Consider the following 26,815-nt stretch of genomic DNA (forward strand, 5'->3'; position numbering starts at 1 on the left):
GCCTCCACTACCAGCCACCCCGAAGAGCTTAGCATAACATGTGGGCCCTGGAGAGCCCAGAATTCTCACTGATTTACCACTCCTTGAAAAAAAACAACAAAAAAGAAAACTCTAGAATGTGAAACCTCAGAGGGACCTTAGTCTGATGATGTTCAAAATTTGTTTAGCAGTAGAATTGTTTCTCCACATGAAACCATGTTAGTATCCTGATTTAGAGGCACCGGCCAAACAGTTCTAGGTGGGCCCAAGTGGGGGCCCCTGGAGCTTGCTGCTTCCACCTCCCCACTTCCCCCAGCAGCACCCAGGGGCACCCCAGGAGAACCTTGAGGGCTTCACAGATTGCAGACCTCTGATCTAATACAACTGTGTCATTACGCTGATGAGTAAACTGAGGCCCACAGAGGTGAGATCACACGCACGGCTCTGGCAAATGTCTAGAAGTGGATTCTTCTGACCTCTAGTCCAATCTGTCTCCACTGCCTGGAAGGCCGCACAGGAGAAGAATCAACCAGGGCCTTGGTAACCCATGAACCACGGTTCATCATCCGAGCTTCTGACCAGCAGAAATGCCCTCTTCACCAAGAAACACCTCACCTGGGGGGTAGGGGCAGGAAATCACCCCCTCCTTCCTCTTCTTAACAGAGCAGGCCCCCCATAGCCTGGTCCACCCTCAGAAGGTGGGGCTTGACTGGCAGTGTGGAGTCCTGGGAAAAACTACAGCAGAGGCCAGCACAGCACCCACTGTGCACTGGGCGCCACCCTCAGCCCTCGAGTGAATGAATGTGCTTGATCTTTCCAGCCCCCTATAAAGTAGATATGGTTATTTCCTTCATCTTACAGAGGAGGAAACTGAGGCAGAGTGAGAATAAGTAACTAGCCCAAGACTCCTGGGCTAGTCAGTGGCAGGGCTGGGATTCCATGGGGTCCATGCGTGGGTCCAGACACCAAGCCCTTGACCGCCAACTTCCCACCCAGCCAGTAGCCCAGCTCTCCTTTCTCTTCTGAGCAGGAACCAAAGGTCCTCCATTTTGTACCCTAGAGGAATGAGGAAACAGTCACCAAGCAACACTAAATGTCAGGTCTGCTACTTTTCCAGCCATGACTCCCAAGCTTCTGGCTCAAAGGGCACCAAGTGGTCAATACCCTACCTAATGCAGGGGGCATCTGGTTTCTCACCTAGATCGGGGTCTCTCAAATGTACTTCTTCTATCAATGATGAATGCTCTTGGCATTTAGAAATGGAGTGATAAAGTGGTCACTTCCTAGTACCTTACCCTTTTTTTCTCTTGCGTCAAGGCTAGCTTTCCATTAGCAGTGATAATTTAATACAGATCCAGCCCAGAGGGTGTTTCACGAGCTGATACTCTGCCTGTGACTTATACGTCACAGCCTCGGCCCTGCTGACTGATTCTTTTTCCTGTCAAATTTATAGAAAAGTGCAAGAACTGTACAAAGAACATCCACGTCCTCCTCAACTGTTAACACCTCCCCATGTTTGCCCTCTCTCTCCCTCTGTGTCTACATACCATTATCATCAATCTCTTTATAAACCATTTGAGAAGACACTGCAGACACCAGGCCCATATCCCTCAAACATTATAGTGCATATTTCTCAAAGTCAAGCACACTCGCCCACATGACCATCACACTGCCTCCAAGTCAGGAAACTGACGTCGAAGCAACACTGTCCCACCCACAGACCCAATCGCATTTTCCAACTGTACCAACAAGGTCAGGATTTCCTTCTGGTCCAGGATTTCAGCAAGGAACACATGTTGTATTTAGTCATTTGCCTCTTCAGTCTCCTACAATCTGGAAGACTTCCTCAGTCTTTCCCTGTCTTCTGTGTCCAGGCAGTTATAGAGAGTGGTCCTTATACTGCTTTCCAAACAACCAGACTCAGATTGTGCTTTCTTGGAAGGAAAATCCAAGAAATGATGTTGGGTTTTCTGTATGGCACATCAGGGGGACACAGTGTCCACCCATCCCATCACTAATGATGTTCTCTTGATCACCTGGCCACGTTGGGGCCTGCCAGGTTTCTCCACAATAAAGTCATCTTATTTCTCTTTGTAATGAGGTGACCTCTATGTGTGCCCCAGTTCATTTCCCAGAAAGTTTCCAGTCTGCAACACAGGGAGGGTAGTCCAGGGCCTGGTCGTCTCAATGAGCTAAGATGACAGGGTTCAAAATCCATGGAGTCCAAGATAATTTGATTTGCAAGGCAGAGTACTAGAGAGGAGAGACCAACATACAGAGAGAAATCCAGAAATCTTAGCCTCTCAAGTCTTTGGCTGAGTATTAATTTGTCCATGTGTAAGGAAACTTTCGAGGCAAGGAATAGATAGAACAATCCACTGAGATCACATAGGGCTGAAAATAAGTTTGTGTTTCTCCAGCCATGGGGGAAACACCTTCTAATACACAGAGCATTGGATGGCAATCTCAGAAGGGTATTTATTCAGCAGTGGAGCAAAATTTGTCCTACACTAAAGTCTTCCTACCCTAACAAAGCTTAAAAGCAAGTCTTGAAAGGATCAAACTGTTTTTATGTAACTTAACTGTGATCCAGAACAAAACCCAAAATATTTAAAGGGATAAAAAAAAAATTAGCACCCAGTAATGTAAAGGTTCTAACATCTGACATTTAACATCAAATTACCAAGCATGTAAAAAAAGGTATGGCCCATAACCAACAGACAAATCAATGAATAGAAATAGACTCAGAGATTATATGGATGAGAGAAGTAGTAGAGAAGGACTTAAAACAGCTATTGGGAATAGGTTCTATATACTCCAGAAGAGAAAGCATGAGGAAGGGAAGATATACATATACATTTTTTAAAAAGCCCACAATGACCTTCTGGAGATAAAAACTATAATATGTGAAATGAAAAATATACTGAATGGGATTATCAGTAGATTTCACACTGGAATAAAAGATTAGTGAACTTGAAGACATAGCAATAAAAACTATCCAAAATGAAACACAGAGAGTAAAGAAAGACTTTTAAAAACCAAGCAGAGCTTTGGTGAGCCATGGGAAAAGATGAAGAAGCATAGAATACATATAATTGGAACCCCAGGGTTGAGGGAAAATGGAAGGAATAGTGGCTGAAAATTTTCCAAATTTGATGAAACTATAAACCTACAGATCCAAGAAACTCAATAAATCCCAAGTGGGAGAAACATGAAGCAAACCACCACACCAAGGCACATCATAATCAGATAGTTGAGGTCTTAACTGTATGCTTATTGTCTCTCATTGATAGGCCCAAGGCATGAACAGAGAAGAAACAAAATGGCAAAGGCACCAGGAAGAGATGAATGGATATAGGTAAAATAGCAAGAGAAGAATCAGGAGAGAAGGGAAGGGTGGCACAGTGGAGTGTGGTGGCAGGTCATGGTCACTGGCAGTGGCAGGATCAGTCACTGCGGAGGGTCCACTGCTTTTACACCCCTGCAGCAGGCCCCGTCTCATTCCTGAGAGCAGCTAGACTCCTGCTGTTTCCACCAAAAGTCCAGCACTATAAGCATCTAGAGACCTGGATTCACTGAGTGAATCCTCTTTGTCCTGGAACCTGGCCCTGATTCCAGGAAAGAGGCCCAATCAATAAAAAAAGAGCAAGCATAGCAGACACCTGGAGGCCAGCAGGGCAAGTCCACTGTTCAAAAGTCTAAAGACAGCCCCAGCCACATAAGAATCTCTTCCAGGCATGCCAGTCCCACCTGAACACACCACAGGACACTTCACCTGCAGAGAGGCTTCAGGCCAAGGGACAAAAACTTCCAAGTTCACTGAGTTGCCAGGGCATGGTCTATTTCATCTCGAGGGCACATCAGGCCTGCCACCAGGACCTGCAGCATCACCGAGTAGGCTGTCACACACACTATCACAATGGGACACCCTGGAGAATGGCAGGTAGCCAGCCCTGCCTACCTATTACTACCATACAGGCAGTTACACCCCTTGCTGGAACAAGGGGCCAGAAGGAGTGCTTCGGTTAGGTCCTGTCCAGGAAGAGGATCAAGACTCCAGGGGTGCGATCAAGACTCCAGGGGTGGGTGGGCTGTCAGAGAACATGCCTCTCTACCTACCTGCCAGGCTGGAAGAACCTTCTCGATGTCATTCAGGTTGATGCCATCCCCATCTTCCAGCTTCCCTTTGCCACACCTGGACCAGAAAAGACAGAAAGGCATTGGAAAGATGGCTCATTCATGCCTCCTGTCCCATCCGGCCAGCAGGAGAGGAGGAACAGTCAGCAGATACCTGGTGCTGCCCACCCTCAAGCCCTGCAGAATCAGCTGTCCCACCTAGAGGAAACAGCCCTAGAGATGGTGGCCAGGGGTAGGGGTGGGGGCTCCTCCCCTAATGCAACAACCAACCTGGAGGGAGGTGGGAGAGGAACCAGAGTTCCCCTTGATCCTTCCGGGCAGAGAAGCTAAGCTCCTTACTCATCACAACACCTGTCAAAGCCCATCCACCTTGCCCCATTACACCGGACAGAAGATCAGTGGACAGAGACACCAAGCAACTTTCTCAAGGTCACACAGGCTGGCAGGGCCTAGCAGAAAACCCAACAGGGCTTCCTTCCTTCTTGGCTTGACTCTGGGTCAGTCCAGCAGGCCCACTCAGATAGTCTATGCTTTATCTTCATGTTCTCTGTAAGTGGGTGTGCCCACGGGCCAGAGAGGCTGGCACCAACTCCCTGGCCAGAGGTCTGAATCTTTGGCATATTTAAGGGTGCAGATTCCGAAACCAGACTCCCAGGGTTTGAATCCCTGCAGCATCCTTTACCAACTGGGGACCCTGTATAAGTACTCATGTCATCAAATGAGTTTCCTCATTTGTTCAATGGGGATGATAGTGTCTAACATCTTAAGGTGGCTGGAGGATTAAATTAATTAATGTATCTGGAGCGCTTAGATGCTTAGAACCGTGACAGCACACAGTAAACCGTACATATACACACACATATACACATATATAGCCGAGCTTATATATATATAAAATGCTTAGCTTGTTTATGTTTATATATATGTGTGTGTATATTACTTGTGTATGTATTATCATCTGTATTTACCATTAAATATATCTTAAACATACACACATACGTTTAATGGTAAATACTGGTAATAATAACAAAATTATAATAAAATAAATAATGAAGTAAATATATTACTACTACTATGACTACTTTCATTACCGCTAATACTGTTGCTGTTATTTGGGCAAAGAGGCAGGAAGGTGATTAATTAAGGACATAGATTCTGGAGCCAACTCAGCCTCATGCAAATTACTCAGTTTCTGGGTCTCCTAGTTGCTTCATCTATTGAAATGAAGATGATAACAGTTCCTCCCTCTCTGGGTGGTGATAAGTTTTAAATAAATGAGGCAAGCACTTAGAACAGGGGCTGGAGCATGGCCGGTGCATAGTAAATATTGTCAGTTACAATTATTACTGGTATTGACTGAGGATTGGTGAGAGATGTCCCATGCGTTGGGTCATTTTCCAGCTGCAGAGTTCATGCGAATCTCACATTTCAGAATAACTAGTTCATTGTTTAAATATTTACCAAGCATCTCTTCTGTTTTGGGCCTTGTGAACAAAAACAAATCAGTTTTGGTTCCTGCCCTCAGACAGTGGATGGCTCTTAGAACAAACCCTAACTCCTCTAACAGGGCTGGGTGCCTGCGCACCATTAGGGGGCAGCACGAGATCAGTGTCATAAAAGTCCTACGGCGGGAGGCGCCCTGGAACCCAGAGGAGGAGAAACTGGCTGCAAACACCAGCAAAGGCCTATGTGGAAGAGAAGAACAGGGGGCTGACCCGAGCCCCATTTAATGGCTCATTTCTCCATTCACCAAACGCTTCTGTGCCAGGCTCCGGACAGGGTCCGGGACCCAGGTGTAAACGGTGCACACAACTGGCCCTCTCGGTGTCTGGCGGGATAATCAGCCCCTGCGGTACAGAAGCCAGTGCCCCGTCGGGGGCAGGAGAGCAATGCAGAAACCCCAAGCAGCAGCGTCTAGAACTGCCCTGGGCGAGGGGTGGTGGGAGGAAGGTGAGAGGTGAGCTGGCCAAGCACAGGGAATTTGGGAGGATGTCCCAGGCAGATGTGACGCAGGCAAAGGCCTGGAGTTAGGAGCGTGTGTGGTGCCAGTTTGCTGTGGCTGGAGCATGTCGGGGGTGGGTCAGGGTGCAAGGGGTAGGAAAGGGCACGGTGGAGCTGGGGTGGGGAATAGTGTGCAAGGTATAACAGGCATGAGGGAAAAGAGAAAACGTTTCCCCCGGCCCCCGGCTGTCCCCGCAACTGTGACGTGCTGGGGCTACAGGCGAGCAGGTGGAGAAAGGCCTGGAACATCCAACATCTCTTAACTCATCAATCTGCCTGGTGCAGACAGGCTGGCCTGTGAAAGCACCAACTGCGTGTAGCCTTCTGTGTTCTGTACCCGCCTGGGCCATAGGGGAGGAGGGCACTACGGACTTGGCTCGACTAGAACGGCTAACACCACCTCCCTAGTGTCTCCTGTGGGTAAAACACACCTCAGGACTCTCCCACGTGTGCTGAGCTCCGAGCACACGCTGGCCACCAGCCTAGCACACTCCAAACACAGCCTTCTGTTCTCACCTCAGCGCCCCTGGGGGTGGGCAGGGGGAGGCCTGCAGGGGGGGCTGCTGTCCCATGAAGCCTGTCCTTGTCAGGGCTCAGATCTCCCTGGAGACCTGCAGGTTTGGAGGGCGGAAGGTGGCTACAGACCAGCTGAGTCACTGCTGCCAACAGGGTTTCCAAGGCAACAGCCTTCTCTGATTTCTGTCCCTCCATGGAAACACAGGCTGCAGTGAGACTTGGCAACTGAGTGGTACCTGCATCCCAGGGAGGCTGCAGCGGCTGGCGCGTGGAACGTGTCCCCACTACAACAGGACTCTAAGGGGGACACAGTTCCTGGTCTGGCCATGAGGTGGCCACAGACACTGCACTCAGACTCCCTGGGAACCTGGGAGTGATAGGCTTTGGCTAGTGAGCCAGATGTCCATGGGAGATCCCAGGTGACTCTCAGCAATTCTGGAGGCTCCTGGTGAGAGACTGAGACTGGCCAAGGAATTCAGGCCCACAGCTGGTGACACAGGTGTGGCTGGTTACTCTGGCTTCAGAAGAGACAAAGTCCCTTGGCATAAGGGGAATTCCTCTCCTTCATAGTCATTCATCACTTTTTTTGCTAGGAAGTTAGTTCATTTCTGGGGACTGGTGAGACACCTTTGGCAAGCCTGCCTTCAACATGCAGGCCCCACCGGGCACCTGTAGTCAATGAGGCAGCACCATCGCTTCGATCCCCCCAGGCCTTCGATCCCCCCAGGCCACTGACTTCACCAGCTGTGTGCTCCTGGGGCACACAGGAGAGACTGGAGCTGTCCAGGGAAGTCTCCTTCCTGAAGCCTTTCCCAGATGGTTCAACCTGTAAAGTGCTCTCCTTTCTAACCCCTTTTGCATTGAGTTTATTTAACCCTGCACCAGGCATCACACTTTATACTTCCTAGTGTCTATATGTCTACACTGCATAGTCTAGTCTATATGTCTACACCACATAATCTAGTCTTTCTTCCCCTACACGGTCTCCATCATGAATGGGTTCATGTCTCCTTTTCCCAGAAGATGGAACAGTCCTTCTGGGCAGGGACTATATTGTATACTTGTGTGTGTGTGTGTGTGTGTGTGTTTGTGTATGTCTACTTTCCTGGAATCCAGCACCATGCAGGGACCCAGCAGGTCTAGTGACAGACTAGCTACACTGAACTTGAGAAAAGCAAAATCCTGCTCCTATTCCTGTGGCATACCCGAGCTCCACTGCACTGCTACAACAGGACACAGGGCAAGCATCACCTTTGCTCACAACCCCTTCCTGAAGCTGACCTGCTATATAAGGTAGGTAAGGCCATCCTTCCTAAGCACAGAAGTGTGGAGGCCCAGCTCTGGGCAGCTCAGTAGCCTGGAAGGAGCATGGCCTCCCTGCAACTGAATGAGTGGTCTGAGCAGGCAGTGTGCAGGGTGGATGGGGTAAGGCAGGGTCGGGAGCCTCGCAGCTCTGTCTCTCCTATGCTCCATCTTAACTGGTGCCTCCATGCGCAAAGCCATCTCTCCCTCGTCATCCAAAGAGAAATGGAACCCACAACAGGCAGAGAAATGAAAAAAGGAGGTGTGTGAGAGGCTGGTGTCTCCCGGGAGAGTCTGATGCAAGTGATGGGCCTCTCCCCAGCAACACACACGTGTGAAAGCACACATACAAATTTGCAGAAAATTTTAAGGAGGTTAAGAATACCCTGATGTGATGAACTAGGGGTTGGACGGTGTCAGAGGCCTGGCCTTAAATGATGGCTCTGTTATTCAGGCAAGTCACTTTGCTTCTCTGAGTGTTGTTTTCCTCATCTCTAAAGTAGGAATGAGCCCATTGCTTTCCACGGGTTGTTGCTCATTACACTACAATGGGACCAGTGCTGCCAAGAGGAGAGGTTGGGTGGGACAAATATAGCAGCAGGAAGACATGTGAGATGTAGTATAGTGTCCAATGAAGTCACTAATACTTAGATCTGCAGTGAAAGGGAGACAAGAGTGAGCAGGGGAGGGCTGGAAGGAAAAGTAAGGGTCATCAGTATCATAATAAAACACAAACAAACAAAAACCAAGAAGAAAAGAAAGCACAAGTGCTGGTGGGGATGTGGAGAAATTGGAATCTCATATGTGGCTGGTATGAATGCAGAATATTCAGCTGCTATGGAACACAGTATGACAGTTCCTCAAAGAGTTCAACAGAATTACCATATGACCCAGCAATTCCACCCCTAAGTATATACCCAAGTAATTACAAGCAAGGACTCAAACAGATACAGCAGTATTTTTGACAATAGCCAAAAGGTAGAAACGACCCAAGTAAGGATTGACAGATGCATGGGTAAACAAATTGTGGTATATCCATACAATGGAATAGTATTCAGCCATGAAAAGGAATAAAGTTCTGATACATGCTACAATGAATGAACCTCAAAAACATGCCAAGGGAAAGAAGCCAGGCCCAAGAAGTCACATATGACTCCGTTTCTGTAAGTATCCAAAATAGATCAATTCATAGAAACAGAACGCAGATTGGTGATTGCCAGGGGCTAGGGGTGGTGGTGGGATGGGGAATAATTGCCTAGTGGGTATAGGGTTTTATATTGGGATGATGAGAATGTTTCAGAACTAGATAGACATGGTAGTTGCACAACAGGGCGAGCATACTAAATGCCAGTGGATTCAACACTTTACAATGGTTAATTTTATAGTATAAGAATTCTGCCTCAATAAAAATTATATAAAACTATAAAAGAAGTAGCAGCCATTTGTTCCACACCACTGTGTCTGGCTGGAGTCACATTCCTGTCCTGAGGTTGGCCCAGGCCCTGACACCACTTTTGAAAGGGGAGGGCAACACTGACACACAAAGTCATAGAGGGTGAGAAAAGCCAGCGTAAAATCAGGCACGACACTGGGGGTTCCCCAAGTGTGGTCCCTGGACCAGCATCAGCACCTGCTGGAGAACTTGTTAGAAACACACATCCTCAGTCTGAGCCTACGGAATCAGAGACTCCGGGGTGGGCCTGTCCTCTGTGCCACTGCCCAGGTGATTCTGCTGCACTGGCCTGGATTACTGACAAGCAGGGCCACTGTGGGCCATCAGGAGCAGGTGGGGATGGCTTGGCTAGAGGGGGCTGGGCAGAGGGGAATGGAGGGATTCCGGGAGGAGTCAGTGAGCCTGCAGCTCTGGGCCACATAGGAAGAGCATGCCGGGGCATTAGCCACCTGAGTCCCCTGTGCAGCAGAGCAGCCTCCCTATGGAGGCAAAGACCACTCCCGTCCCCTGCCCCACCTCTCCCTGTGTAAGAGTCCCGGCACCCCTTACCCTTCGCGGTCGATGTGTGGCAGGGGCTGCTTGGGCGTGTGTCGGACTTTCCGGTGGAACTGGGTGAAGTCCAGCTTTTCTGGCTGCAGGTCCCAGGTGGCACCACTAGAGGGCGAGGGAGGGTGAGAAATCGAGACAAGAGGGCAACAGCCCCGTTTGGGCCAGGGCAAACCTGGCAGAGCAGACCCGCAGAAAGGGGCCGCCAGGGGCCAGGCGGGGACCCTCACTCAGAATGGAGCCCCAGGTGCCACCCCTCACTTTCATCACCCTGCCATGGAAAGTGTATACTTATGAAACAAGTGCGGACCTGGTGCCCATTGCACAGTGGCCTCTGCAACACCTGAGTGTCTTTTCGTGCCCACATTTGAGGAAGGCTGGGGAGAGCAAGGGGCCAAATGCTGTTCTCCAGCCTCTGACAAGTAGCTCAAAGTGACGACCCGGCCACCCTGAGGTAGATGAGGCAGGCAAGTGGGAAGCGGGGCCCAGCCTCTGCAGCCCCATCCCGAGGGCCCTCCCCATGCCTCCACTGTCTTCTCTGACACTCACCGCCTCCTCTCTCCAGCCTCCTTCTTTCCACCCCATCCTTCCTACATCCCCTGCTCTGCTTCTCTCCGCCTCTTGCTCATGAACCATCAGCTTTCACTCAGCCCCCCAAGGAGGCTAGGGTCCCTGGCTGGACCTCACACCACAGGGAAGGAGGAGGAGGAGGTTACCTGAAGGAATCGAAGGTGTTGGCCGCCCAGATGTCCGTGCCCAGCATGTCCAGAGAGCTGTCTTTGCTGCCATTCTGGAAGAGATGGGGGTGAAAGGGCTGACATTAATTGCTCAGCCAGGATGCTGAGAACACGGGGCCTGGGCCTGAGAGGGCGGTAGAAGCCTCCCTGTCTCCCTGGGTGGCTGGGAGGCTGGAGTGAGCCCCCAAGTGAGTATGGCAGCTGGTGCACCCAGTCAGAGTCGGGGACTGCCTGGGGGTCTTCTGGCCTCCCCCCAGGCATGGGCCCTCATTTCACTGAGGTTTTGTAGATGTATACAGAAGGGTCCAGGCCCCTGCTGCCCCCAGCCCATGGCTCTCTCCTCAAAGCCTCTACACCCAGCAGGGGCTCTGTACCACCAGAGCCACCATCACCATTGCCAGCCTGATGGCAGCGGCTTCTCCCCAGGCAGGGGCTCTGCAGAGTCAGGCCCACTGGGGAGCCCATGGAGGCTGCCTTCCTTCACAGTTCAGTCCTACTCCCCAGAAGTCCCCAACCGACCAAGGCTACACCAGCAACTGAATTTCTCCAAGTCAAACTGATCCTCCAGTGTTCCCTATGTGACAGAAACCTCTTTACTCAATGTGACAGAAACCTCTTTACTCAATGTGACAGAAACCTCTTTACTCAATGCAGCTTCTACGATTTGGTTTCTTTGCTCTCCGGCTGCCGAGCTCCCTGGCAAATTCTCCAACCCCCTGACCACGCGTGATGCCCTCCAGCCCTTCTTACCCCTGTAATCTGGTTTCCATCGTCACACTCTTTAAAACAATACTTCCACATCCACCCGAGCTGAACGTGTGCATGCCGTATGACCCAGAAATTCACTCCCAGGTACAAACACACAGAAATGTGCCCAGAGGCTCACCAAAAGACATGTACACAAAGCGTATACAGCAGCATCAGCCATTACAGCTCCAAACTGGAGAACACCCACATGCCTGTCATCGGCTGATTCGATAAATAAACAGTGGTATGTTCACATATTGGAGTATTACACCGCAGTGAGCACAAAGTAAAATAACATGCAACAATATGAATAAATATCACAAGCATACAGGGAATAAAAGAACCCAGATGCAAAAGAGAACCAATTATGTTCAGGAACAGGCAAACTAACGAATGTATAGTGAAAGAACTCAGATAGTAACTGGAAGGGGAAACCAATCTACTTTCCAGAGAGAGAGTGACAGAGAGTGAGCAGCTTTAATTAACTAGAAGGAGAGGGCACAAAAACCGGAAAGGCTGGACAGTCCAGCCTCCAAGCAGAAGGGGCCAGGCACTCCAGCCCCCACAGACAGGAGGCAGGAGGTAATGAGAGTCTGGAGGAGAGGTGGAGGGCTCATGGAGTCAAAGGGACAAGGGGACTCTCTGGGGAGAACCACCTGGGCTGTCTGACTCTGGGCAAGTCCCTCAGCCTTCCTGGGTCTCATTGATAACAGGAGGACTGGTCCCTCCCTCTGGGCACCAGCAGCCTGCAGCCTGCAGTTCTAAGTAACTCGAAACTTCCTCATTCCAGGATGCCCCGAGAGCTTGCACAATCCTTTCTAGCAGATCAGTCACATTTATTCAGGGCCGCCATAGCCTTGGGTGCTTCCTCCCCACGCCTTTCCTTTCCCATCCCCGCAATCCCCTTCGCTTCTGACCGTGGCCTGTCAACTGGGCCTTCCTCCCCTCTTGCCCTCTCCAAATGTGCCCCATCTGTCAAAGCTTGGCTCAGCCAGGAAGCGCCTCTGGCCTCCCAAACTGCAGTCACCTCGCTCTGCCCTGAACTTGCCATCTGTGTGGGGGACTTACAGTAGCAGAGCCAGCCTCTTGCAGCTCTCACTTCTATTTCCTGTAGTGACCTCTCTCCCGCAGGAGATAGTGGGCCCTTGATGGCAGGGACCCCCTGGGTTCCCCAGAGCTGGAAGCTCAGTGCTCCTGACATATACTGCAAGTGATTTTCACCATCTTCTTTAAACATGTGTTTTCTTTTTGCCTCAATAAGCTGTGTGACCTCGGCAAAGTCACTTCACCAGTCTGGACTTCAGATGCTTCATATTTAAATAAAGAGATCCCAGAGTGAAATACCATGCCCTGTAGATGGGCTCCTTCTGACTGGCATGTGTTCTGCTACCATCCCCTCTGCTGCCAGTGGCAGACATCACTAATCAATTACAGCATGGTTGCCAGTCCTCCAAGCAGGTGACCCCTAATGTTCTAGGATCACCCTCTCTCCCTTTTCTTCAAGTTGCCTCACATCCTCCCCATTCCAACTCCTGGGGTCCTGCTTGCTCCAAATGCAACTCTGAAACTCCAGGTCAGCTGGAAAGACTCACCTTCTATCACACAACCCCCAAGGGGACAGCCCCTGCCTCCCGAGATGTTGACTGGCTTGTTCACAACCCCCTCCTGGGCCTCGAATGTAATTGTCATTGGGGATAGCAGCCAAAAATGACATCGAAAGCAAATATAAAAATAATCAAACATGCATACAAAACTCTTGCTTCCAAAGCATCTATTGCATACCTCATTCAGCATACTGTTCATTTTCCTCCTTCAGCTCAGTGACCTGAAGTCCCTCCTTCTCCACACGTGTCTTCCCTGATCCCTGACCTGTTAAATACCCAATGTTCTCTGGCGTCTATAAATTCAGCTTCAGTGGATCACCTCTTGGTCACTGCTCTCTTACATGAGTGTTGGACCTTCCCCAAGTAGACTGTAATCTTCTCCACCGGACTGCCTCTTTCTCTTCGTGCCCCCACAGTGGCCAAGCCAGGCACACAGGAGGGCCAGCTCGGATTCCTGCCAACTGATCTAAGGGATGCCACTCTGTAACGGGAGGAAGCGTGCCCCTACTGCCTCTGTGGCTGAAAGACTGACTCGAGATTAGGATGTCAAGATTGATGTACTGTCCTAGGATCTGAGGCCCTTAAGGCCCCTAAAGAGTCAGAAACATGGGTGGAGAGAGAGAGCAACTATGTAGAGAAGGTCATGGCCAAACCCAGAAGTGCAAAGCATCTTCCAGGAAAAGGGTGATTCACCTTGAAGGCAGTTGAAGGTCAGTACAGATGGGCACATAACTCTCCCTCCTGGTCTGGAGGTTGGCATCTCAGCTACTATTCCTCAACTGGCAGGGAGGGAGGACAGGTCACAGTAACAGTCACTAGCAGCAGCTGTGAGGGGGCCAATGCCCCTGTGCAGAGAGCTGGCAGGAACCTCTCTGCCTGGAGGAGGCGGCACTACCCTTGGGCTAAGGGAGGTGACTGGGCAGGGCAAACTTGGGCATTTCCAAAGCAGTATCCCTGGTGGGGGACCGACCAATCTCTGGACTTCCAGATTCTTGGGGTCAGGGAAATGTGCTCCTGGCTGATGGGAGGGAAAGAGCCAGGGCAGAAGCTGCGCCTGCATGTGTGTGTTTATTCTGTACAGAGGAATCCCATCCTTCTCTGCATCTGCAGAACAGCCTTGTGATCAGCTGCTGCCTTCTCTGTGTTGGGGGCGAGAAACAGGAGCCTGGGGAGAGGGGCCATGGCCCAGCTGGGGAGCAGGTGCTGAAGTCACAGTGGCAACCAGTGCTCCTCCAAGAGCCATGGCAGTCACGCAACCAACACACATCACAGGTGACGGACTCACACATTTTCCTCATTGAACCCTCACAACTCCTTACAACTCAGAGAACATATCCCTGAATGATATCAAGAGCCTAAATCCGTATTTAAATGCCAAGAAACCCAGCAATATCTCTGCCATTCCCAGCACACACCATACTCCTTGAGCCACCCCCGCCCTGCAACTCAGCCTCCTGACTCCTGTGTGAGCCACGGACCATCTCCTTCCCCAGGCTGGAAAGCTCTGCACCAGGCTGCTTCTCCTTCCTCTGTCGCTCTGCCCCTCAGGTCACCTTGGGCCTTTGGGCCGGGTCTCACTTCTCCTTTGCCACAAGACTTGAGTCTTATTATCTCTCACACTAACCTGCCTCCTGCCTCATTCCCTCCCCTGTGATGACTGCAACTCTGATTCTCAGAGCTGAGGAACAGAAGTGCCAGCATGGTGAGCCCTTTAAAAACCAAGGAGCCAGGCCCCATCTTTGCACAGCCCCCGGGAGCACTGGGGGTCACAGCTCCAGGAAAGAATATCATGTGGACGGCACCCCCAGAGCTGTGAAACTCAGCAGCCCTAGAGGAGCAGCAGGTGGAGGTGACAGCACTGAGAAGAATGAGGACCCCAGCCACTGAGCTGGACATGCAGAGGAGAGTGGTGGGCAAGGCATCAGGCCTCTCTGTCTGAATATCAGGAAGAAGAGCACCACAAAGACTAGGGGCCTGGCAGACGAGAAGCTGAGTCTCTGGAGAAGTAGGTATAGGGCAACACCTTGGACACCGGGGCCACGCTCTTTATTACCACTCTACTTGATACAAGAACTGCAGTGCATATCAAGAATCTGGGCTGGGCGCGGTGGCTCAAGCCTGTAATCCCAGCACTCTGGGAGGCTGAGACGGGCAGATCACGAAGTCAGGAGATCGAGACCATCCTGGCTAACACGGTGAAACCCCGTCTCTACTAAAAAGTACAAAAAACTAGCCGGGCGAGGTGGCGGGTGCCTGTAGTCCCAGCTACTTGGGAGGCTGAGGCAGGAGAATGGCATAAACCCGGGAGGCGGAGCTTGCAGTGAGCTGAGATCCGGCCACTGCACTCCAGCCTGGGCGACAGAGCGAGACTCCATCTCAAAAAAAAAAAAAAAAAAAAAAAAAAAAGAATCTGGACACCTCCTTGGAGTTTGTTTCAATGGCACAAGACAAGCATATAACCACTAAAGGCAAACTTTCATCAACAGGGGCTGGAGAAATAGCCTGGCACATGGAGAAGACATCCATCTCCTTCCAGCCTCAGCCCAGAGCAGGAAGAGTCTCAACTGCAGAGCTTTCCTTTGCTGTCCCTTGATGCTGAGGTGGTGGCCCAGGCAGTGCCCAGGGAACCAGGCTTCACTCAACAGAGTTATTCACTGCCAAGCTAAACTGGACAACCAGGAGCCCAATGGCTTCATATGCCCATCCTCAGGGCCCGCTTGCCCTGGGCTGAGAGCACCCAAGTGGCCACTCTGTCACCCAGCCCTGCCACATGGCTCTGGAGCCAGACAAATGCTTACAGTCATACAAGTGCCTGGATAGCCCCCTTCTTAGGTCCTGAACTTCAGCCTTCAAACCTTGGCAGCCCCTGACACACACACATGCTACATATGCATACATGTACACATGCCACAGACACACATACACACATACATACCACACACATGCATATACACACTAGACACAGACAGATCCACACACATTCACACAATATGTGCCACACGTGCATATACACATGTATACACCACACATGCATATACATACCACACAGACACATCCACACATCCACACAATATGTGCCACACGTGCATATACACATGTATACACCACACATACATATACATACCACGCAGACACATCCACACATCCACACAATATGTGCCACACGTGCATATACACATGTATACACCACACATGCATATACATACCACGCAGACACATCCACACATCCACACAATATGTGCCACACGTGCATATACACATGTATACACCACACATGCATATACATACCACACAGACACATCCACACATCCACACGATATGTGCCACACGTGCATATACATATGTATACACCACACATGCATACACCACACATGCATATACATACCACACAGACACATCCACACATCCACACAATATGTGCCACACGTACATATACACATGTATACACCACACATGCATATACATACCACACAGACACATCCACACAATATGTGCCACACGTGCATATACACATGTATACACCACACATACATATACATACCACGCAGACACATCCACACATCCACACAATATGTGCCACACATACATATACACATGTATACACCACACATGCATATACATACCACACAGACACATCCACACATCCACACAATATGTGCCACACGTGCATATACACATGTATACACCACACATGCATATACATACCACACAGACACATCCACACAATATGTGCCACACGTGCATATACACATGTATACACCACACATGCATATACATACCACACAGACACATCCACACATCCACACAATATGTGCCACACGTGCATATACACATGTATACACCACACATACATATACATACCACACAGACACATCCACACATCCACACAATATGTGCCACATGTGCATATACACATGTATACACCACACATGCATATACATACCACACAGACACATCCACACATCCACACAATATGTGCCACACGTGCATATACACATGTATACACCACACATGCATATACATACCACGCAGACACATCCACACATCCACACAATATGTGCCACACGTGCATATACACATGTATACACCACACACATATATGTATATACCACATGCATACATGCATACATATATCACACTTACACAATACATATACACATCCATCCATACACATCCACATCACACCCATATACGCAACACACACCAAACACACACATGCACACACCACATATATACATGTGATATACATGTATACTACAACTATATGCACATATCACATACTGCCTGCATACTATACACACCACACATACAGGTACATGTGGTATACATGTATACTACAACTATATGCACATATCACACACTGCATGCATACTATACACACCACACATACAGGCACACACCACACACAACATGCATGTAGACCATACACATATACATACTACAAGACACATATACACACCATGCACACAGGCATATACACACACACACATATCCACACCCACATACACACCATGCACACATACACACACATAGACACCCCACACATACACATCACACTCAAACATACATGTACCACACACACATACACATGCATGTGTCACCTGTTCTACAAACCCTCAAATGTCCAAAGAAGCCAGAGAAGTCAGAGAAGCAGGAAGGCAGGTGCCTGCAGGCAGACCTCTCACAGGCAGACTGTACCTGAGTTCTGGAACTTCTCACCAGGAAACAGACCCACCTCTCTCTCCCACCACCTCACCTCGGGCTCACACTGAGGACCCACATAGAGAGGTGGCTGTCAAGCTGAGGACAGAGAAGAAGGGGACGCAAGCTCGGCTCATCCCAGGCAAGCGTTGGACTTGCCTCTCAAGTCCAACGCTTCAGCTTCCTGCGACCACATGGGTAACGTGCAGGGTGTGTGGCTCGGATCCTGTCCATCTGCGATGGGGCTCTAGGGCACACAGAGCTGCAGCGTGTATGGAGTCATATTTCACTTCGGACTACTATACTCTTCCTGGACTCAGTGAAAACAAAAGAATGTTCTCTCCACACCCTCTCACTCCCACGGGTCTTCCTTCCTGCTAGGATCTAGGTGGGGACTCTTCCTCCCTGCAGCTCTGCAGCCTCCTCAGCAGCCCACACCCCACGAACCCCATAGCACACGCCGTTCACAGCACGTACCCTGCACACTCCCGTGCAGAGCTGATTCCTCTCATCATTGTTCTACTGCAGAGCTCCCTGGGGTGCTCCTCTGGAAGCAACAATCCCCTGGTTCTAAATGTCAGTGTGCATCAGAATCACTCAGAGAAGGCAGGGTTGGTGGTTTAAATTTAGTGTAGCTGGGATGGTTCACAGACGATGCTTTCAGAAAGCCTCATTCCTCTAAATGGTCCTCATTCCTTATTCCTCAAAATGTTCAAGTTTTAACAGGGAAAAAATTCAAAAAGATTATATAGTCAGATGTTTGGTATATACTGAATGATAAGCCTGCTAATACATTATTAAAATGTAGAAAATTGTTAAGATGTTGAAAATTTTATTGCAGAACTTCTTCAGTGGATGTTAATTCTTCATATATGTGGAAGTGGAATATGCAATATTTCTTTCCCAAGCTTTTTTGGCTAGAAATCTATCCCACTCTTCCTTTTCATTTCACAGAGAATTTTGCAGGCCTAGGGTTCCATGGAACCCCCTTTGGGAAATACTCAGCTAACACACTTTCTGTTAACTCTCTCCCCTTTTGATGGTGGGAACTGTGGCTCCACTTCCTTGTTGTATCTTCCTGCCCATTCACCCCTCATCCTAGCCTTGGGACCCAGGGTCATGCATTAAATATTTCTTCGTACAGACTCAGTGGCCAGGCACTGTCAGCTATCCATCAAAACCTCAGTGGCCTCTTAAAGAACATTCTCCAGTTGGCAATTCCATGGTTGGCCCTGGTAACCACAGCTTCCCTCTGAGCACAGCGTCCTCTCCAGCCCTGAGAGCACCCAGGCCCTGCCCCCCAGGTTGCTGAAATGCCAAGGTTCTGAGACGCCTTATCAAAAACAATCATCCTTTTCAGTGGGTTGTTCTTAGCACTTAAACTGCTGAATCCTTTGCGACAGTCCCTTTTACTGGCAATTAGGGGCCCCATGCCAGGATGCACCATACTGCTGGCAGAATAGGTCGCAGAGGGATAATGAGCACTTCAAGCCATGTGGAAAAGAAAATACAAACAGCCTGCTTGTGGGAAGGGCAACTGAAGCTGTCTCTGGGAAGGCCCCAGAGACATCCCCAGCTCAGGGGAGGTCAGACTCCTGAAAGGGCCAAGAATAAAGATGATGACAATAGGAGATATTGACCCAGCATGCAGTATGTGCCAGCACCACCCAAGCATGACACTGTTACGACAACGCTAAGAAGCAGATGGTATGATCACCATCCCCATTTTACTGATGGGGAGACTGAGCCACAGAGCACCTGCCCATGTTCGTGGAGCCAGTTACCAGGATGCGAGCACAGACCGTGTGGCCCAGAGGCCACGCTCTAACCACTGCACACTGTGCATGTAGTTACTCTATTCAGTCAGGTAAACTGACACTACTGCAGAGATTTGCATAAAGCAGGAACGTATCCCTCCCCTGTAAGCTTCTGGATTCTCCTCACCTATCTTTGTCAATGATTGGGAAGGCAGTGCTGGTGGAGGAAGTGCATCATCTGCAGTGAAGAGAGAGCGTTTATGGAATGTGAGTGGGTACGCAGTGAGGCCGCGGTCTCCACGCATGCGTGAATGCAACAAGGTGAGAGTGAGTTGCTATATGGTAGAAAAACATACAAAGTCAGATGCAGTGAAAACAACAGACTTTCTAGCTGCTGGCTTTTCTTTATGAATACACAACTGCACAGTGATTTTTGCTGTGCAAGTCCATATTTGGGGGCATGTGTGTAATGACAGTTCCAGGCTGTGAGTGTTTAGAAACTAGGCAGAGCCTGGCTGAATGAGACAGGACAGCAGGAGGATGCTCTCCATTGTTGGGACAGTCATGGGGAAAGTTTCCCCTAGAGAATTCTAGGGCAGACTGGTGTGGATTTCCCTAGCAGGTCTGCTGCATCAGGTGACACTGGGGCAGAGGTGGCCAGCCCTCAGCACCGGCCTCCTGAACGGAAACCCCCAGATACAGTGCACCCTCAGTCATTGAGCAGCTGGGCTGTGCAGGACCCAGCTCTGGGCATGAGAGAGGTAAAGGTGATGTTGTCCCTGCTCCCCAAAGGACTCCCAGTCACAGTCCACATCCTTCTCAGTTCAGGATGTCCTTCCAGATTCCATGAGGGCCAAGAGGCAAGCCTGACCCTAATACGGTTCTCTCACTTCACGGACACGGGGTTCCCAGGGGAGCTAGCTGCGGGACAGGGTGTCTGGTTTGAGCTGAGAGTAGGGAAAACAGGATTCTTGGCCTGCACCCTGCTTTCTGCTTCCTGGGGCCTCATGCAGTCACTCTGGCTTTTTTTTTTTTTTTTTCCAGTCTTGCTCTATGGCCCAGGCTGGAGTGCAAGTGGCATGATCTCGGCTCACTGCAACCTCGGTCTCCTGGGTTCAAGCGATTCTCTTGCCTCAGCCTCCCGAGTTACTGGGACTACAGGTGCAAGCCACCACACCCAGCAAATTTGTGTATTATTATTATTATTATTATTTAAATTATACTTTACATTCTAGGGTACACGTGCACAACGTGCAGGTTTGTTACATAGGTATACATGTGCCATGTTTGTTTGCTGCACCCATTAACTCATCATTTACATTAGGTATTTATCCTAATGCTGTCCCTCCCCGTACCCCCTTCCCACAACACCCACGACAGGCCCTGGGGTATAATGTTTCCCACCCTGTGTCCAAGTGATCTCATTGTTCTATTCCCACCTATGAGTAAGAACATGTGGTGTTTGGTTTTCTGTCCTTGTGATAGTTTTCTGAGAATGATGGTTTCCAGCTGAATCCATGTCCCTGCAAAGGACATGAACTCATCCTTTTTTATGGTTGCATAGTATTCCATGGTGTATATGTGCCACATTTTCTTAATCCAGTCTATCATTGATGGACATTTGGGTTAGTTCCAAGTCTTTGCTGTTCTGAATAGTGCCACAATAAACATACATGTACATGTATCTTTATAGTAGCATGATTTATAATCCTTTGGGTATATACCCAGTAATGGGATAATTGGATCAAATGGTATTTCTAGTTCTAGATCCTTGAGGAATCGCTACACTGTCCTCCACAATGGTTGAACTAATTTACACTCCCACCAACAGTGTAAAAGCTTTCCTATTTCTCCACATCCTCTCCAGCATCTGTTGTTTCCTGACTTTTTAATGATTGCCGTTCTAACTGGTGTGAGATGGTATCTCACTGTGGTTTTGATCTGCATTTCTCTGATGACCAGTGATGATTAGCATTTTTTCATGTGTCTGTTGGCTGCATAAATGTCTTCTTTTGAGAAATGTCTGTTCATATCCTTTGCCCATTTTTTGTTGGGGTTTGCTTGTTTTCTTCTTGCAAATTTTTTAAAGTTCTTTATAGATTCTGAATATTAGCCCTTTGTTAGATGGATAGATTGCAAAAATGTTCTCCCATTCTGTAGGTTGCCTGTTCACTCTGATGGTAGTTTCTTTGGCTGTGCAGAAGCTCTTTAGTTTAGTTATATCCCATTTGTCTATTTTGGCTTTTGTTGCCATTGCTTTTGGTGTTTTAGTCATGAAGTCCTTGCCCATGCGTATGTCCTGAATGGTATTGCCTAGGTTTTCTCCTAGGGTTTTTATGGTTTTAGGTCTAACATTTAAGTCTTTAATCCATCTTGAATTAATTTTTGTATAAGATGTAAGGAAGGGATGCAGTTTCAGCTTTCTACATATGGCTAGCCAGTTGTCCCAGCACCATTTATTAAATAGGGAATCCTTTCATTTTTTGTTTTTGTCAGGTTTGTCAAAGATCAGATGGTTGTAGATATGTGGTGCTATTTCTGAGGTCTTTGTTCTGTTTCATTGGTCTATCTCTATGTTTTGGTACCAGTACCATGCTGTTTTGGTTACTGGAGCCTTGTAGTATGGTTTGAAGTCAGGTAGTGTGATGCCTCCAGCTTTGTTCTTTTTACTTAGGATTGTCTTGGCAATGCAGACTCTTTTATGGTTCCATATGAACTTTAAAGTAGTTTTTTCCAATTCTGTGAAGAAAGTCATTGGTAGCTTGATGGGGATGGCATTGAATCTATAAATTACCTTGGGCAATATGGCCATTTTCACGATATTGATTCTTCCTATCCATGAGCATGGTATGTTCTTCCATTTGTTTGTGTCCTCTTTTATTTCGCTGAGCAGTGGTTTGTAGTTCTCCTTGAAGAGGTCCTTCTTCACATCCCTTGTAAGTTGGATTCCTAGGTATTGTATTCTTTTTGTAGCAATTGTGAATGGGAGTTCACTCACAATTTGGCGGTTTGTCTGTCTTGGTGTAGAGGAATGCTTGCGATTTTTGCACATTAATTTTTTTATCCTGAGACTTTGCCAGAGTTGCTTATCAGTTTAAGGAGATTTTGGGCTGAGACGATGGGGTTTTCTAAATATACAATCATGTCATCTGCAAACACAGATAATTTGACTTCCTCTTTTCCTAACTGAATACCCTTTATTTCTTTCTCTTGCCTGATTGCCCTGGCCAGAACTTCCAACAGTATGCTGAATAGGAGTGGTGAGAGAGGGCATCCCTGTCTTGTGCCAGTTTTCCATTTTTGCCCAGTCAGTATGATATTGGCTGTGGGTTTTTCATAAATAGCTCTTATTATTTTGAGATACGTTCCATCAATGCCTAGTTTATTGAGAGTTTTTAGCATGAAGTGCTATTGAATTTTGTTGAAGGTCTTTTCTGCATCTATTGAGATAATCGTGTGGTTTGTGTCGTTGGTTCTGTTGACGTGATGGATTATGTTTATTGATTTGCATATGTTGAACCAGCCTTGCATCCCAGGGATGAAGCCCACTTGATCATGGTGGATAAGCTTTTAGATATGCTGCTGGATTGCCAGTGTTTTATTGAGGATTTTCACATCGATGTTCATCAGGGATATTGGTCTAAAATTCTCTTTTTTTGTTGTGTCTCTGCCAGGCTTTGGTATCAGGATGATGCTGGCCTCATAAAATGAGTTAGGAAGAATTCCCTCTTTTTCTATTGATTGGAATAGTTTCAGAAGGAATGGTACCAGCTCCTCTTTGTACCTCTGGTAGAATTCAGCTGTGAATCCCTCTGGTCCTGGACTTTTTTTGGTTGGTAGGCTATTAATTATTGCCTCAATTTCAGAGCCTGTTACTGGTCTATTCAGAGAGTCAACGTCTTCCTGGTTTAGTCTTAGTCTTGTGAGGGTGTATGTGTCCAGGAAATATCCATTTCTTCTAGATTTTCTAGTTTATTTGCATAGAGGTGTTTATAGTATTATCTGATGGTAGTTTGTATTTCTGTGGGATCAGTGGTGATACCCCCTTTATCATTTTTTATTGCGTCTATTTGATTCTTCTCTCTTTTCTTCTTTATTAGTCTTGCTAGCGGTCTATTAATTTTGTTGATCTTTTCAAAACACCAGCTCCTGGATTCATTGATTTTTTGAAGGTTTTTTTTTGTGTCTCTATCTCCTTCATTTCTGCTCTGATCTTAGTTATTTCTTGCCTTCTGCTAGCTTTTGAATGTGCTTACTTTTGCTTCTCTAGTTCTTTTAATTGTGATGTAAGGGTGTCGATTTTAGATCTTTCTTGCTTTTTCTTGTGGGCATTTAGTGCTATAAATTTCCCTCTACACACTGCTTTAAATGTGTCCCAGAGATTCTGGTATGTTTTATCTTTGTTCTCATTGGTTTCAAACAACATCTTTATTTCTGCCTTCATTTTGTTATTTACCCAGTAGTCATTCAGAAGCAGGTTGTTCAGTTTCCATGTAGTTGTGAGGTTTTGAGTGAGTTTCTTAATCCTAAGTGCTAATTTGATTGCATTGTGGTCTGAGAGACAGTTTGTTGTGATTTCTGTTCTTTTACATTTGCTGAGGAGTGCTTCACTTCCAACTATGTGGTCAATTTTGGAATAAGTGTGATGTGGTGTTGAGAAGAATGTATATTGTGTTGATTTGGGGTGGAGAGTTCTGTAGATGTCTATTAGGTCAGCTTGGTGCAGAGCTAAGTTCAAGTCCTGGATATCCTTGTTAACCTTCTGTCTCATTGATCTGTCTAATATTGACAGTGGGGTATTAATGTCTCCCATTATTATTGTGTGGGAGTCTAAGTCTCTTTGTAGGCCTCTAAAGACTTGCTTTATGAATCTGGGTGCTCCTGTATGAGGGGCAGATATATTTAGGATAGTTAGCGCTTCTCGTTGAATTGATCTCTTTACCATTATGTAATGGCCTTCTTTGTCTCTTTTGATCTTTGTTGGTTTAAAGCCTGTTTTATCAGAGACTAGGATTGCAACCCCTGCTTTTTTTTTTTTTTTTTTTTGCTTTCCATTTGCTTGGTAGATCTTCCTCCATCCCTTTATTTTGAGCCTATGTGTGTCGCTGCACGTGAGATGGGTCTCCTGAACACAGTACACTAATGGGTCTTGATGTTGGGTCTTCACTCTTTATCCAATTTGCCAGTCTGTGTCTTTTAATTGGGGCAGTTAGCTCATCTACATTTAAGGTTAATATTGTTATGTGTGAATTTGATTCTGTCATTATAATGTTAGCTGGTTATTTTGCCCATTAGTTGATGCAGTTTCTTCCTAGCATTGATGGTCTTTGGCATGTTTTTGCATTTGGCATGTTTTTGCAGTGGCTGGTACTGGCTGTTCCTTTCCATGTTTAGTGCTTCCTTCAGGAGCTCCTGCAAGGCAGGCCTGGTGGTGACAGAATCTCTCAGCATTTGCTTGTCTGTGAAGGATTTTATTTCTTCTTCACTTATGAAGCTTAGTTTGGCTGGATATGAAATTCTCGGGTGAAAAAAAAATTTTTTTTTTATTCTTTTCCTTAAGGATATTGAATATTGGCCCCCACTCTCTTCTGGCTTGTAGAGTTTCTGCTGAGAGATCTACTGTTAGTCTTAGGCCTTCCCTTTGTGGGTAACCTGACCTTTCTCTCTGGCTGCCCTTAACATTTTTTCCTTCATTTCAACCTTGGTGAATCTGACAATTATGTGTCTTGGGGTTGCTCTTCTCGAGGAGTATCTTTGTGATGTTCTCTGTATTTCCTGAATTTGAATGGTGGCCTGCCTTGCTAGGTTGGGGAAGTTATCCTGGGTAATATCCTGAAGAGTGTTTTCCAGCTTGGTTCCATTCTCCCTTTCACTTTCAGGTGCACCAACCAAACATAGATTTGGTCTTTTCACATAGTCCCATATTTCTTGAAGGCTTTGTTCATTTTTTATCTTTTTTCCCTAAACTTCTCTTCTCACTTTATTTCATTAATTTGATCTTCAATCACTGATACCCTTTCTTCCACTTGATTAAATCTGCTATTAAAGCTTGTGTATGCATCAGTAGTTCTCATGTCATGGTTTTCAGCTCCATCAGGTCATTTAAGGTCTTCTCTACACTGTTTATTCTGGTTAGCCATTCATCTAATCATTTTTCAAGGTTTTTAGCTTCCTTATGATGGGTTTGAACATCCTCCTTTAGCTAGGAGAAGTTTGTTATTACCGACCTTTGGAAGTCTACTTCTGTCAGCTCATCAAAGTCATTCTCCATCCAGCTTTGTTCTGTTGCTGGCGAGGAGCTGCAATCCTTTGGAGGAGAAGAAGCGCTCGGGTTTTTAGATTTTTCAGCTTTTCTGCTCTGGTTTCTCCACATCTTTGAGGTTTTATCTACCTTTGGTCTTTGATGTTGGTGACCTACAAATGTGGTTTTGGTGTGGGTGTTCTTTTTGTTGATGTTGATACTATTCCTTTCTGTGTGTTAGTTTTCCTTCTAACAGTCAGGTCCCACAGCTGCAGGTCTGTTGGAGTTTGCTGGAGGTCCATTCCAGATCCTGTTTGCCTGGGTATCACTAGCAGAGGCTGCCGAACAGCAAATATTGCAGAAGAGCAAATACTGCTGCCTGATCTTTTCTCTGGAAGCTTCGTCCCAGAGGGGCACCCGCCTGCATGAGGTGTCAGTCGGCCTCTACTGGGAGGTGTCTCCCAGTTAGGTTACACAGGGGTCAGGGACCCACTTGAGGAGTCAGTCTGTCCATTCTCCGAGCTCAAACACCATACTGGGAGAACCACTGCTCTCTTCAGAGCTGTCAGACAGGGACATTTAAGTCTGCAGAAGTTTCTTCTGCCTTTTGTTCAGCTATGCCCTGCCCCCAGAGGTGGAGTCTACAGAGGCAACAGGCCTTGCTGAGCTGTGGTTGGCTCTGCCAAGTTCGAGCTTCCCCAGCTGCTCTGTTTACCTACTCGAGCCTTAGCAATAGTCGACGCCCCTCCCCCTCAAGGGCTGCTGCCTTGCAGGTCAATGTCAGACTGCTGCACTAACAGTGAGCAAGGCTCTGTGGGCATGGGACCCACCGAGCCAGGCGCGGGATATAATCTCCTGGTGTGCTGTTTGCTAAGACTGTTGGAAAAGTGCAGTATTTGGGTGGGAGTGTCCCGTTTTTCCAGGTACCATCTGTCACGGCTTCCCTTGGCTAGGAAAGGGAGATCCCCCAACCCCTTGTGCTTCCCGGGTGAGGCAACGCCCCACCCTGCTTCGGCTCACCCTCCGTGGGCTGCATCCACTCTTCAACCAGTCCCAATGAGATGAACCAGGTACCTCAGTTGGAAATGCAGAAA

General features: G+C 47.8%; 1 protein-coding gene across 8 annotated transcripts in view; it reads right to left on the reverse strand.

Annotated features, from left to right (window-relative positions):
• LOC105489378 (cap binding complex dependent translation initiation factor) overlaps positions 1-26,815 on the reverse strand; it is a 339,061-nt gene that overhangs the window by 195,529 nt on the left and 116,717 nt on the right. For all 8 annotated transcript variants that reach the window (XM_011754139.3, XM_011754136.3, XM_071085394.1 and 5 more), the window contains 3 exons: positions 10,651-10,724; positions 9,938-10,042; positions 4,099-4,174 (listed from right to left, as the gene is read on the reverse strand). In XM_011754139.3, coding sequence (XP_011752441.1) covers positions 4,099-4,174; positions 9,938-10,042; positions 10,651-10,724 — 255 coding nt within the window. The remainder of the gene's footprint in view (positions 1-4,098; positions 4,175-9,937; positions 10,043-10,650; positions 10,725-26,815) is intronic.

The sequence above is a fragment of the Macaca nemestrina genome, chromosome 19 (assembly GCF_043159975.1).
Source record: "Macaca nemestrina isolate mMacNem1 chromosome 19, mMacNem.hap1, whole genome shotgun sequence".
NCBI classification, from domain to species: Eukaryota; Metazoa; Chordata; class Mammalia; order Primates; family Cercopithecidae; genus Macaca; species Macaca nemestrina.